A 15,013-nucleotide genomic window follows, 5' to 3' on the forward strand; every position below is an offset into this window, starting at 1 on the left:
CATTACTTTTTTTTTTTTTTTTCTTAGACCATGCAACCTTTAACAGGCTTACCTGATGCTGCTGAACCTTGATGTCTCCACGGGCAAGAGTGCCTTGATATCTGACGATCCAGAGAAGATGCCCTCAAGGTACACCCACCTACGCTGGACATCAATCCACACATCAAAGAGGGAGTTGATGCGGTTGAGCTTCTCTTCCCAGGTCAAAGCCTCTTCCTCAAACTCCCTGTAGTAGGGAGACAGTTTCATGGCTGCCACTGAATTGATGTGCTCCTTGACTTTGTTGAACAGGTCATCCCAGCCACGGATCAGCTTGCACTTGTTCTGGTAGTTGATGAGGTCAAGTTCGTAGCTCTGCCATGACTCACGCACCTGCTTCAAGAACTCTTCCAGGGCCATTTCTCCCTGTGCAGTGATGATCACATTCTTGATGATGGCCTCATTCTTCATCAGGTCAATGTCCCAGACCTGTCCGAGGGTGAGGTCGCTGAGAACCCAGTTCACGTGCAGCTGCTTCATCAGGGTCTTCCAGTGACGTTCCTTCAGGGCATCACTCTTGAGCTCCACAATTGTCATGTTGACCTTGGTGTAGCTCTGCAGCAGCCTCTTCACATACTCGTAACTGGCATACTGGCGTAGGCGAGCTGGGAGGTCCTTCAGTTGTGTCAGCAGCTGGTCTAGCTGAGCTCGGAGCTTCCTTGGTTGGACAGACAGCCATGGCTTCTCCTTCATCTCGTCAATCTGCTCCCAGATCTTTGCCAGTTCTGCCCATACTCCCTTCAGGTCTTGCAGCTCTTCATATGCAACAGTCATTCTGTCCTCTGAGGTGTTCAGTGCACCAGGCTCTTGCAGCTCCAGGGCCTCCTTGGCCTTGGCTACATTGTCACGGTCATCCTTCAACCGTGTGAATTTGCTCTCGTACATCTGCAAGCGCTGGAGAGCCTCATCAGGACGGATGTGTCCTTCAACGGGCTTTCCATGCTCCCAGTCTTGTAGGAAGTCATTGGTGCGGGACTCAACTGCTTTGTCCTCAGCGACAATCTTGAGCTGCAGTGATGCAACCTGGGTCTGGATGCTTGAATCCTTGCGGCGGATGATTTCGTTGAAAGCACCCCATTCACCTTCAATGTTGTCCACATGAAGCCACTGGTTAGGGAACTGGAACCTCTGGCGCTCCAGGATGCGCTGGCCCTCCTTGTACATATCTACATGTTTCTCCCAAGATTTCATCTTGCGTTTGAGCGACTGCACATAGGTAATGAGTGTCACGGCATCAGAAGTGCTGGCAGCATCGATGCTCTGTTGCTCCAGCTCACTGCGGCTCTTGGAAACCTAAAAATAAATAAATAAATAAATAAATAATGCAATCACTGGCTACATAGAATACAACAAATATGTTAAACCCCTGAAAAGATCAGTGATTCTTCTGTTCCAAAGATACAGCAAAAAAGTTGATGAATCAAACTGTAAAGCAGAACAAAAACGAGAAAAAAGAACCTTACCTGTGCATGGAAGTGTGTCATCTCCTGACCCAGCAACTGGCCAAACTTGCTCAGGACATCCTTGTGCCACGAGTCATACTTCAATGACACCTTGCTCTGAACCTTGGTGTAGTCCACCACAATGGGGCCAAAACCGCGTCGGGTTTCAGAAGTGTCAAAGGTTGTGCGACACTGCTTGATATCTTGGAGAAGTTTCATCCACCTAGTTAATGTAAACAATATATGTTTAAGACTATAAATACATCATACACATAAAAATTATGCACATAGAAACAAGACTGGTTAATAATAAAAAAAAAATAATAATAATCAATCAAACAAATAAATACATTATAATCAAAACAAAAAAGGAAAAATGAAAAAGACAAAAATGAAAAACCTACTTTGCCACATCATCTCCCAGCTGTCCATAGAGATGGTCTGGCTGAAGATCCCACAAGGCCTGGTACTGAAGCCACTCCTTCACATAGTTCGTGACTTCATCTACAACAGCGTCCACTGCAGCATAGGCTGCCTTGATGTACGAATGCTCATCTGGGAGTTTGATCAGCAAGTTGCGGTACACCTGGGTGGTTGGGCGATCCAGGCCAACCTACAATAGAATCGGCAAGCTGAGTTTCTTCTAAACATTTGTAGTTTGTTATTTTGTAGAGTATTTGTCCAAGATTCTTATTTATTTTGCTATTTGTTCTAATAAAATATTAAATCTCATAACTCACTGGAAAAATTTGAATTCTTCAAAAATACTATAAACACAATACGCATTTCAGCACACATTAATAAATGAACACCTGTATCAGTTATCTTACCAAGCAGAATTAAAAACAACAAATCTAGACTTCCTTAACCTGGTAGCGTGTGCTCTGGATGCGGTTCTGTGAAGTGACGATGGCCTGCCAGCTGAAGAACTGCTGCATGATCTGGTAGCGAGCCTCCTCAATAGTGGGATGCATGTACATGGTCTGGTTGGTGATGCGCACCTCCTGCACCACTTGCGTAATCTGGAAGGAGTATCAGAGCCTCTTACAAAACTATAGGAGAGTGGAGGGCCGTTTAAAGTTCTCCTTGTATTCTGTTGATTTAGAAATAAGAGCCCCAACTACTAAAAGTGGAGGTAATCCAATTCAAAAAGTTTAAATTTATTTTCTTGTCTTTTAGTTGGAATAAAGCTCTCAAACCCATATTTATTTGTAACAAATTACTAACCTTGGGATCTCCGCCTGGTTTATGGATAGGCTTGTCTGGTGTGTCTGTGTCCATTGGAATATCAATATCTTCATCCTTCTGTCCTTGCAGAGCTGCAGTCCAAGCTTGCATCCCAGCTTGCAGACGACCAGCCAGCTTCTTCTCAACCTGTGGGTGAACAAGACAAAAAAATTATCCCAACTGCCATTACAAAAATATTTTCAGTTAAGATGGGCATTAGTAGCCATGTAAAGCATCACAAAGAAATATAAACATAAAAAAAAGAAGAAATTTGATCATTACGACAACAGTCAGTATTATAAACTATTAATTAGCAACTTCATCAAAACTCAAAGGACAATAACATCACCTGCTCGTCAAGCCTCTGCACCCAGATGTGAAGGTTGGAGTACTGGTGAAGTGACAGATCGTCTACAGCTTTCTGGATCTTGTTGAGAATCTCTGCGAAGGTTGAATGTGCATACTGACACACGTCAAGTGACCTGACATCCACATCCAGCTGTTCTTCTAGCACTAACAAATCATCCACCTGAAAAGTTAATTTTTTTTTTTAGACATTCTCAAAAGGGAATAGTATTCATACCTCTGAAGAACAAAATTAATCTATAAAACAAAACAAAAAAACTGTTGCAATACTAGACTTTCAAAGTCTGTTACACTCCTAAACTCTTCTTACCTTTTCCTGGAACGTGAAGACGCATTCTGCCAGGCGCTGAACATAGGGATCCAGCTTGTATGACTCCCAGACAAGTGACATACCCTGTGAAAAAATCAAATAAATAAATAAATAGAGGTCTGTATGCTTCAACAATATATAAAGAATACTGTGCTATAATATCAAGATGTTTTATACTTACTAACAAATTTCGACTGACAATTTTTCAAATGGCTAGTAAAATATCTTAATATATACATAAAATATCCCAAAATTTTCTCAAATACAGTCTCCAAAAGAAGACTCAACAATCTCATCCATAACCACAATTCATTCAACTCAAACCATCAATCATACATTCTCAGCTTACCTCAGATAGAAGGCCTTGAACCTCTTTCCTCATTCCTGCTACAAGGAGCAAGATGTTGGTTTTGTCCTCCATCTGTAATCAAGTGCACAAGACCATTAGCTTATACTTTACATATTAGTTTGTCTATCACGATGACCTTTTTTTTTCATGACTTGGTGCAAATTGAACTTCATAGTCTACATTCTTCAAATTATCTTTTTTCTGAATTTATCTCTATTACTAGGAAACTGCTTTCTTTTCTTTGCTTTTCTATACACAATAATTCAAAACTAAAAGCAGTGGAACATAGAATCTACTATGCAAAATATTCAAGACGAGTAAAAAAGCTGAGATTTAAAATTCTAGGATCTACCTGCAAAAGACGGTTTTTGGTTTAGTAACGTTCCTCAAGATCAAAATTTACTGCCGTATCAAAACACTTGTTAAAAGACATTTTCTGAGATCGCATCACAATCCCCATGCTGGTTAAGCAATACATTTCCGAGCAAAAGACATGTCAACACTATCGGAAAAAAATTAAATACAGAGTCATTTGCACCGACTTTATATGTGAGGCACTGCCTATCCTCACGTGATTTAACAACGGTGCACATTTTTTCTTATGGGCTGAGAGAGAGGAAGAGAGAGAAAGAGCTAACTCACTGTACAACTTTCTCAATAACAAAAATACAGGCCCATTTTGAAAAACCAGCATGCATGACTCTTGACAGTGTTAGTAGTCCTTCCATGCAAAGTCACACTTCCAATGTTTTTTGGGTCAAACAGAACCACCCTTCGATTCTGCGATTAGATTAACATCCTCGTCACTCCATGCGCAGCCACCACATAGTGCTCCAACAAGCTCCGTAATACAGGGGAGTGAAACTGTAGGATAATCATGTGTTATGTTTCCACAATTCTTTTTTTTTTTCTTTCCTTTTTTCTTTTTCTCTTTTTCTTTACAATTTTAATCTCCTCCCCTTTATCCATTTTCTGTGATTTGGAAATACAGAAATTATGTAATGTCCAATTTTATGTTCAGACTTTTAAGTTGCTAGGATATCTCCATAATAATCTACAAAGTACTAATAATTACATAATTAAATGCAGCCAAGGGATCATTAAGCTAGGGATGACACAACAGACAGGGAAAGCCTAAGCATGGGACAGACACTGCCATTCCACACTTAATGGGACGAGGCAGAGAATTCTTTCAATTCTACGAAAACTCACGATACAATAAAAAAAAATGTTTAAAAAAATTAAAAAACAAACAATAACAATAATAATATTAAAATTTTTTTAATGAATACTATAGCTTTAAATCTTTATTTCTGGATAAGCAAAGTGCTCGTTCTTTATCTCAAGTCGAAGAGAATAAAAAAAAAAAAGGGTATTTTCAGGTTAATCAGTTAATTTTCATATTTAGATCATGTGTTTACAGCTACGGAGACTTGATACAACAAGAATCAGTCTCTGTGCTTTGAAGGCTAAAGCAAGAGGGAGGGAAATGCCAGTGTACAAGAGGGATGTTAAAAAAAAAAAGAAAAAAAAAAAAAAAAAAATCAGTGAAGGATATATCGAGATTATTACCTCTACCCCCACATGGCCAGTCATGGGAGTATCATTCTTTAATTTTTTCCTTCTTTTTATATTGCTTAAACTATACAACTATTAAAACTTTCTGACATGAACCATGACTTCTATGAAGATAGCAAGGGAAGTTCTCAAAGTAAACAAAACAAAATAAAGCAACAAATACTCATGAAATTTCTTTACTTCTAATCATCATTTTGCATGACTGTCATGTAAGGGCCAGAAGAGGGAGAGGGGGAAAAGAAGTTGGGGACAACTCAGTGTGGTTTTGTGATGAACAAATAGAGAGAGAGCGCGGTTATATGGCAAAGAGTTACACTGATGAAGCCACACAGATTCTGACAAGACGAACATACCAACAGGGACGCTTTGACGGCAGGGCTGTGTGGTCCACCCCGCGACAACAGCTGTGGTACCACGGTAATTGTCAATTATAAATCACCGAGAGTAGAGAAATCGGTGTTGTTGAGTAATGGTTGTGGGAGGGTTATTTATTGTAGATGTTTTATGCTTCATGAATATTGGCATAATATTTATGGGTACTTGAAGGGGAAAATGAAAAGAAAAAAGGGTAGTTATTTTTCTCAGAGACAATATTTGTTTTGTCTGTCTTTCTTTTTCTAATCCCCTACATCTGAAAAGTATCTAAACATAGCACATGTCTTCTTTCCAACATTATATTCACATTTGAATCCTGAAACTTCAACTGCCTTTGTGTTTACATAATCTGTTGAACTACAATTAACAAATGTATCTGATTATAACCTGTAGCATAAAAAATATCCACCTTGATGAGCCAAAAGCTACCCAATTCTCATGAACTAGTCTAGGAGTGGGAAGCCCAAGTCCTGCCCCGCCTGTGGCGCAAAAAAAAGCCACTTCAAATATTCACACGCAGCAAACTAGCCAGCAGCATTTATCAACAGCACGAGCAAGCTGGGAAAACCTCAAATCACAAAAATATACATAAGTAGATAAAGAAAATAAATAAATAAAAAAAAAAAAACAATACCACTCCAATTCACACAAAAGCATTATTGTTAATGGTAACATTTGAAGTGGTTTTTCTCTACACTGATAAAGTGGTCGGATGTCAGCACATCCATTTTCTTTGACCTATTTCCAGGAGCTCTGTAATAATTTCAACCCAAAGTGGGCAAAAGAAAACGGCTGATGCCAATATCATAACACACACAAAATACATGAAAACAATACTGGGCTTATTAGTTTTTACCTTCTCCAGGGTTCTTTCATAGGTGCGGACGCTCTCAATGAGAGAGATGGCGAATGGGTACAGCTGATTTGCTTGGTGGGCCTTGTTAACAATAGCCAGTGGTACCCTGAACCCTAAGTTCTTCAGATTCCTCACCTACAAATATTATAAAGAGTTAATCCTCTAAGAGACACTTTCACTCTAAATAACTAAAATAAACTTAAGTAACTTTTACTTCTTTTTCAAAATTAATTGCATTATATTATATCTAGTGTTTCTTAATCAATGTCTTTTAAGTGAAAAATGTGAGAGGTGTTCAGACTAAAACCTTTACCAAAATCTCTCATAATATTCTACAGACTGTAAAAACAATAAGCTGTGATACTAGTTCAAAAGACTTTAATCTTCTATATAAATGAATTGATAAAGCAACTGAGGTAGACATAAGTTTACATCAGAGTACTAAAAAAGAGGAGAAAGTATGAATGAAACTTACCTCCTTTGAGAGAGTAATAATCTCGGGTAGGAAGTTGACCTTCAGCTTATACTCATTACCTTTTCCTGTTCTGGATCGATGCATTTCGATTGCAAAGATACGCCCTGATACACCCAGGTTGCGCTGTTGAACCTTGAAAGAGAAAGATTTAATGTAATTTAAAAGATTCCCAGATATCTGTGCTTCTCGTAAAGATTTCAGTCTCAAAGCTTACCATATATATTGAAGACTATCTATATAAGAGCTTCAGCAAAGAGCGGCACAACCTTCCATATTCTTTACCTTCCTGGCCCAATCATCAAATATCTCTTGGGTGTTGAGCTTGAGTCGGAAGGAATCTCCATCCCCCTTCAGCTTCTGCCCTTCAACATGGCTCTCCCAGCCCTTGCCCAGGACATCTTCTACCCTCCTCATGTAAGCAGTGAGTTGGCGGTCGATCTGCTTTGCCCAAATGATGGAGCCAGAGACAGGTGGCAGGTCACGGACATGGCTCATCCTGCAACACTTACTTTGTGGATACTGCACCTGAAGAAGTGGAAATAAAACAGATATTAAAACTATTATTAAAAGTCATGAACAAGGAATTCCAGACTATAACTTACAGTGAATTCACAAAAAATAATTTTTCTATGCATCAGCCATGTGCAATCTTCTTGACAAGTTTCTTACCTTGAACTTTTCGTGAAGGCTCTCAATGTCATCCTTCACCCTTTGTATCAACTGCGTCTGATACTCCCTGATAGCTCCTCGGATATGAGGACGAACAAACAGAGCATTGAAACGCGAGAAGATGCGGAACATTTCGTTGGCATTCTTTGCAGTTCCTAGTTGGTCTCTCAGCCTTGCTGTAATGCGAGTCTGAAAAATAGAGGAGCAGTCGTTAGTTCTACAGGCCATTCAAGCAAATTCAAGTAAAAGGTATATGCATGTATAAAATTTTTTGCAAAACCACAACAGCCTTAACTTACCTCAACTCGATCAATACGCTCATCATAGCGCTTCAATGCTGCCTCCCACATTTCTGTACCTTCCTTGCTGATGTCCAGCCCATCAACTTCTTTTACATTCTCATAGGCTAGATTCACCTGAAACATCAGAAATCCTCTTATACTAAACTTTTATTTACATATAGACACAGACATATCATCACCAGTCACCTCCCATACAGTAAAAACATACAAGCTTCCAACCACACCTCCTCAATGGCATTCAAATCTGCCGCATCCATTTCAGGCTTGAGCTCTGCAGTGTCTCCATCAGCTAGAGTGGTTGTCTTCACCACAGACGGACGCAGAACTCGCACAATGACTGTCCGCAACTGTTCATGCTGACGGCGGAACTTGCGCATCTGTTCCATGCGCAACTGGAGTTTCTTGTGGGCTGGGGACACGCGCCACACCATCTTCAGCTGTTCATCCCTCTTCTTCTTTACAATGTCTCTGGAAATATCCAAACAGGCAATAAATACATATTATTCTCCACAGATATCAAGTTTAGAAACCGAAAGCTATGTATATATGTGAGAATATAGTATTTCCAAATGCATAAAATTACCTTAGAAGACCCTGCAGTTTCTCATATTCATCATCCCATGTGATGAACACATCAAAGCACTGACTCATAACTTTCTCAAACTCGTCGAAGGCAATGTGCATTAAACGACGAGTTCCAAGTACCTGTGCATTAAATACCAGAATATGAGGAAAAAGCCAGTAACACCAATCAGAGCATTTCCAATTAAGTTTCATAAAAGCTTGCCATTTCTATCATCACAACAACTGGTCAAAACTTCATAACCACAAAATGGAATACAATATACTTCTTAAAATCTGAATCTCACCTTTAAGATCTGAGAAGACAGATCTCTGGATATGGCCTCAACAAGTCGAAGAGCCCTCTGGATTGGATATTTGGTGGACCTTATCTTACGCAAGTGGTTGAAGATTGCCTGGACTGCAGATCGGATTTTCTCGAGCTCGGTGGCAGCCAGAAGGTCATTCAGAGGGAAGTCCTTCATGAGAGGAGCATAGTCATTCACTGTGGCCAGGGCCTGCTTCAGACCTGTGAAATGATAAAGGGTATTTTTTCAAAACAACTGCATAACAGTTAGCCTGTCAATTTCAAAATACTTTAATAGTTGTCTATAATAAGTCACATTCCCACATGTTCCTCCTCCTGCCCACCTGTGTCGGTGTCAAAAGAGACGGTGGCATGGAAGCGCTTCCCGTGCTTCAGGACATCCAGAGTCAAGGCAACTTCAAGACTTTCCCTTTTGTCCTGAATCTTGAGGAGGGCACGCTCCAAGTTCAGCCAGAAGCTAATCTCCTGTAGGGCTGTGCCACTGGATGGATCTCTATCGAGCTTGGTCACCTGAAATCAATAGCACTCAAATCAAATAAAATACCTTTGAATTCTATTCACTATCAAATTTCATTTGTGGTTCGCTTCCTTTATACACACACAAAGTAGAAACACAAATGTATTAACTCACTTTCTGAATTTCTCTGATCCACCTTGCAACACCATTCTGCAACTGATTGAGGAAGTTTGAGTCCTCAACCCTATCCCCAAAGTCAGCTACTTTTGGGCGTGTCCCTTCATCAGCACACTTTTTAATCACCTGAAAAAAAAGAAAATATATATATATATTTACAGGGATAAATTTTACATAGTTACACATATGCCTTTCTTTCCAGATAATGTTACTATATGGGGAGGAAATGGAAAAATTATAGGCTATGTACACAATCTTACAGAACTTTAGCTAAAGAACTGGAAAAACAAATATAAAACCAGGTTTCATTTCACAAAACAAGATTCATCACAAAGCTGATTGATTGATTCACGAGGATCCTGAATTATAATCCATTATCAAATGCTGGATATTCATTAAGCATAAAACATGAACTTGAAACTTAAATTAGTAACATTTTACAAGAGTTCTCTTGAAAATTATGTACATTACGAGTTTTGCATTTAGAAAATTTGTGAATGTGCCCTATAATAAAAACTATACAGAAAAATTGATATACAGATAGATTGAGAAATAATTAAGACTGATAGACACAAAAATTTATGAACATTTAGAAACCAACCTGAGCAACAGTTGGATGTATAGGCAATGAAATATCTGGTATATCGATGTTTTGTTGCAGATGTAGCAGGCCCATCTCCAGCTCTGCAATCTTCTTCTCAACTGAGGGAGCCATCTTATCTCCATCCCTATTGGTAACAACACCAGTAAAGAAGTGAATTAGAGGAAATAAATAAAAAATAAAAATTGATAGGTCCTCTTATTTCAAACAGACTCTCCCCTCATTTAGAAGACTCTTCAGCAATCTCAGCCCTTACCTCTCAATCTTTCCCGACTCTTTGACGTAAGATTTAAAATAAGGTGCAACTGCATTTGCAATGTATGAATGAAGTGTCTCGTAGGGGGACCCATCACTGAGATTCAATGTTCTCAGCTGGGAGGAGATGGTCTTGTCAGCTTCTACAACACCACCTCGTTTGATGCATAGAATACTGCAAAGTAAGGTTTGGGGTAAAACACAGGACAGCAAACATAACTTTCATAAAAGGCGAGACTTCAGAACATAAATGTAGATACAAACAATTCTTTTTTTGCCCAAATTTGCTTCTTAAACCTTCCTTGTGCACTTTCAACACAAACCATCAAACTTTTATATGAGCAATAATAATTTTAAAAATATAGGGGTAAATTAAATTACTCGTAAACCATCATTTTCAATCCTCAAATACAGTTACACTAGCCTCAAGTATTATACAGTCACTAAAGACCAACTATAAAAGAGACAAACCTGTTCATTTTGATGGATGTAAATTGTACCCCAATACTGATGAGATAAACCACTTCTTTTTCCTCCTCTACTTCTCCACCTTCCTCGGTCTCTTCTGTATATAAAAAAAGAGGGCGAAAAAATATATTAGCAAGATAAACAATAATTAGCAACAGACAACAAAAAATGCAAATATCATATTCACACAAATGGTATTTGGAGAAAAACACATACAGTGAATAGAAGATTATACCTTTGGTTGCACATCTCTGAATGAGAACAGATTTTGTCTGAGGATCGGTGACAAATTTGCGGATCATCTCAATGTTATGGGGATTCTTGAAAGCCGACTGCAGTTCTGTCGACGGCTCATCGTCATCTTCCAGCATGACTGAGGTGATACGCAGAAGGTACCGGGTGACGTGCGGCACCTCCGCGACGGCAACAACCGTCTCCAGGCCCCCCCCTCCTGCATCTTGGTGAAGAGGTAAACAGTTAATAAACATTGGAAATACATTGTAAAGTATTACTAGTTCACTAATAACTTCGAGTTTGCATTTTTTATCTTTATATTTCTGATATCTATCCAAGGATCAAGATATCAAAATCACCATTTTTCTACCTTATTCCAAAGTTAACATTTACTCACTATCTTACAGTGTGCAATAAAGATTTTTTTTTTTTTTTTTTTAGCAAAAATCCAAAAGAAAGTAAACTTAAAATATCAAAACTTAAAATTTTCAAAAGTACAACTTTTACTGAGGCAAACCTCCTTTTAAACCTAAAAAAGGGGGAGGATTAAAAAAAGGCCACCAAATAGAATGTTACAAGCATTTCAAAGCATCAATGCAGACATGAGTGATGAAAGTGAGAATGTAAGGTTTTACTGCATAGCGACCTTTCAACATAGCAAGTTCTAGCAAGGACTTGTAGCATAGATTATATCTTTTTTATAGCCTGCAATCAAAAGCTATTCCTAACACTGTTAGAGTATTACATTTCTCCTGGCAAAATACTTGCTTGTAGCACATGGCATATCCCTTTATAAAGTTTAAATCATTGAGAATGCTAAAAGAAAATTGAAGACTCATTCTAAGTAATTCACAAAGAACCAATCTAAATATTCTCACAGTTGCTACATCACACTTTTATTTTTCTCCCACTTCAAAAAGCAAAAAACTACAAGTCAACAGAGCCCAAAAAAATGTTACTGTCAAAGCATAAGCTTTCCCCGACTTCAGTAGGGCATACATTTAGCACTATTTAATGTCAGATATCACAGTACCATACTTTCAGTCTGAAGACCATTTCTGTATATTTGCCAGGATGATTACAACAATGATATCTGTAAAGGGCTAATTCACTCATATTAGGAAAGATACAAACTTTGTGAGAAAGTTGGAACACTTAATTTCGGTTAATGTTACCAAGAGCGCCGCACGGAGACAGAGATAATGGACACTGCCATCTTGTAAGAGCATACAAAAAATAGGAAGCAATACAGGTAAATCTGCAGCGGCCTTATATTTACCAGGAAATAAAGAAAACAGGCCCTGCCTGGTGTCTGTTCTTCCGAATTCATATAAGTAATGAATTCTTTTACTTTTATTATACTTCCTTTATGTGTTTTGGTAATTATCTACACTATTTTGTAAAATAACATTCTGTGCATGTGCACTTTGCCACCGGGAGATTTGACAGAACGTGTTTTTCTTAAACAGATGCCCCCTGGATAGGGGCATATAATACCATGGGGTTCCAGAGGCATAGCCACATGGTTAGGTGTATATATTACCACAGGGGTCCAGGGGGCAGAGCTCCCTGTGGCTAGGGAATATATAGATTGTTGTGTATAAATCCCACAGGGTTAAGGTTAGGTTGGTTTATTGGTTAGGACACATTACCACCGGGGTTCTGGATTATGTGAAATCCCTTAGATTTTTACTGAATGGTGGAATTAATTCCCGTAGAGCTTTCGAAAATTGGCACATAGGGCCGAAGACTTTCAAAGATGGGGGAGGGGGTGTTCTTTAGCTGATTTTAATCATTTATTGTGCTTGTTTACTTGCGATCATCAAACGAAGTTTGGCTTGGGTTTTAGAAAAAGCAATTTTTTAACATTTCATAAATCACTTTCTTTGGTTTCTGCAGGTTCCAACGGACATCCAGTGCCATGCTTTATCCCCCCCCCCCCCTTCAGCCCCTGTCCGTCAAGATCGTTGGGAAGAGGAAAGATATAAAAAAGCTGATTTTGGAACTTAGTCTCTGGAGGGAGCATTGCTCTCGGAAACAATTACCTTAATTTCTTTATCTTAGTTTTCCCTCTTGAATCAACCCAATCAACATATTCTAAAAAAAGACTGACTTAACCAATTATGGAAAGTAATAAGAAAAAAAATATTGTTGCTAGTCATTTTACACCGCTTTCACACTTCCATTATCCTAGCTGTTTACAGTTGAAAGTGTAAATCCAAGAGGGAGGGGGGAGGGAGAGGGGGAGGGGGATGGTAGGAGGAAAGGGAGGGGGGGTGTTAGGGGGGAAGGGGGGAGGGAGGGGGAAAGGGGGAGAGGGAGGTGGGGAGAGAGAGAGAGCGAGCGGAGAGAGAGAGAGAGAGAGAGAGAGAGAGAGAGAGAGAGAGAGAGAGAGAGAGAGAGAGAGAGAGGGGGGGGGGAGATTCCATTCCAGCACTGGATTTGGTCTACTCCTCGGCCTGGAACCTTGTCCTCCAACTTAAGACTTACACAGATTTTGCTCTTATTTCCCTAACAAAGTTTCTGGCCCTCAAGAAAATGCACTGCCTTGAGAATTTACATCAAATAAGGGAATTTGCCTCTGGAGGTGCACTGCTCTCAGTGACAAACACCAAGGCGTCATTTAAACATTTATTAACACCACTGTATCATTAAGCTTTTTTTTTCTCTCTCTCAGCACATATGTGAATATGAACTACATTTTGTGTTCATTATAGTAAGATTTCCTTCCTGGCATTAGAAAACTATGAAAGGGTAGAATGATGAGAAAGGGCGGGAAGGAACAAGGAACCAGGGAAATGAAAAGAGAAAGGGGTGGAAGAGAAAGAAAAAAATGGCAGATGTTCCGTCCATACGTCATTACCAGGAATAAACCCACAACAATATATAAATTAGGATATATAAAAAGCTCTCCTGGACTTGAGAGTTAAATAGCCAATGTCCCAAAGCCCTAAAGCAGGAAGGAAGGCAAGAGGCCACGAAAACCAGGACCCGGAGTCACGCCCAGGTGATTCCCGTCCAGGTGACAAAACATAAACAAAAAAAGAAAACACGCCATAACCTCTCTCAAACAATCTCCCCTCTCCCGCTGCCACATGACGAAGCCCCTCCTGTAGCACCTTACGCGAGCGGGTGGGACTAGCAAGCCGTACCTTCCTCACCGGGATCCATGGTTGACCGCGAGAGAAAAAAGGCCGCTGTCGCTGCTCGTGCCTTCCGCGGCGTCTGGTTCCTCCTCCCTCGCGCGACGGAATCCGGTGACTCACTGTCATTCACCGCTATAGACTTCGGAATTGGGAGGGGTGGGGACGATTTCAGTTCTTTGTGAATAGGGTTGGCGGGAAGAATAAAGGATTCGGGAAACGTTTGTAGAGGTGTGGAATGCTCTTAAGCGATGCGTTTTTGTTTTTGGGATGCTGTCTTGGCGGTTATTTGTGTGCCTGTAAGGCGAAGCTGTCATTGATCTTTTCCATGCAAATATTTGTGATGTCATGTTCGTTCAATATTAATTTGTGTTTCATCAACAACTTTTTCGCAATCTTCCAACTCATGGTGGTATTAATTACATAGGAATCTGCATATAAGCAAACCGTTACAGATGGTTTTCTTGTAATACAAATCATATTGCTTTTCTTCTGCCTCATCATAGACAATTGCTACAATAATTACGCATTTTAAGTTAAATGAAAACTAAAGTAAAACCAACTTTGTCGAAAATAAATAGATATACAAAACACAAGTCATGATTCTATACCTCGTGCGTTTCCGCGGGAATTTTGAATGGCGGTACAGCTGCTTTGTTGTTGTTATTATTATTATTATTATTATTATTATTATTATTATTATTATTATTATTATTATTATTATTATTATTATTATTTGTTGTTGTTGTTGTTGTTGTTGTTGTTGTTGTTCTTCTTCTTCTTCTTCTTCTTCTTCTTCTT

At 39.3% G+C, this 15,013-nt stretch overlaps 1 protein-coding gene across 1 annotated transcript in view; it reads right to left on the reverse strand.

Annotated features, from left to right (window-relative positions):
* Window positions 1-14,333, reverse strand: part of LOC119578079 (dynein heavy chain, cytoplasmic-like) — a 33,477-nt gene extending 19,144 nt beyond the window's left edge. The window contains 24 exon segments of the mRNA XM_037925803.1: window positions 53-1,332; window positions 1,503-1,704; window positions 1,886-2,094; window positions 2,351-2,503; window positions 2,709-2,855; window positions 3,058-3,237; window positions 3,385-3,468; window positions 3,734-3,805; window positions 5,665-5,715; window positions 6,543-6,677; window positions 7,018-7,149; window positions 7,300-7,542; window positions 7,687-7,875; window positions 7,986-8,102; window positions 8,213-8,456; window positions 8,572-8,693; window positions 8,858-9,078; window positions 9,201-9,387; window positions 9,509-9,637; window positions 10,113-10,239; window positions 10,369-10,542; window positions 10,839-10,932; window positions 11,071-11,292; window positions 14,222-14,333. Of these exon segments, the coding sequence (XP_037781731.1) occupies window positions 53-1,332; window positions 1,503-1,704; window positions 1,886-2,094; window positions 2,351-2,503; window positions 2,709-2,855; window positions 3,058-3,237; window positions 3,385-3,468; window positions 3,734-3,805; window positions 5,665-5,715; window positions 6,543-6,677; window positions 7,018-7,149; window positions 7,300-7,542; window positions 7,687-7,875; window positions 7,986-8,102; window positions 8,213-8,456; window positions 8,572-8,693; window positions 8,858-9,078; window positions 9,201-9,387; window positions 9,509-9,637; window positions 10,113-10,239; window positions 10,369-10,542; window positions 10,839-10,932; window positions 11,071-11,292; window positions 14,222-14,240 (4,733 nt within the window). The 5' untranslated portion in view covers window positions 14,241-14,333.
* Between the last annotated feature and the right edge of the window lie 680 nt (window positions 14,334-15,013).

Source organism: Penaeus monodon, chromosome 10 (genome assembly GCF_015228065.2).
Source record: "Penaeus monodon isolate SGIC_2016 chromosome 10, NSTDA_Pmon_1, whole genome shotgun sequence".
NCBI lineage: Eukaryota > Metazoa > Arthropoda > Malacostraca > Decapoda > Penaeidae > Penaeus > Penaeus monodon.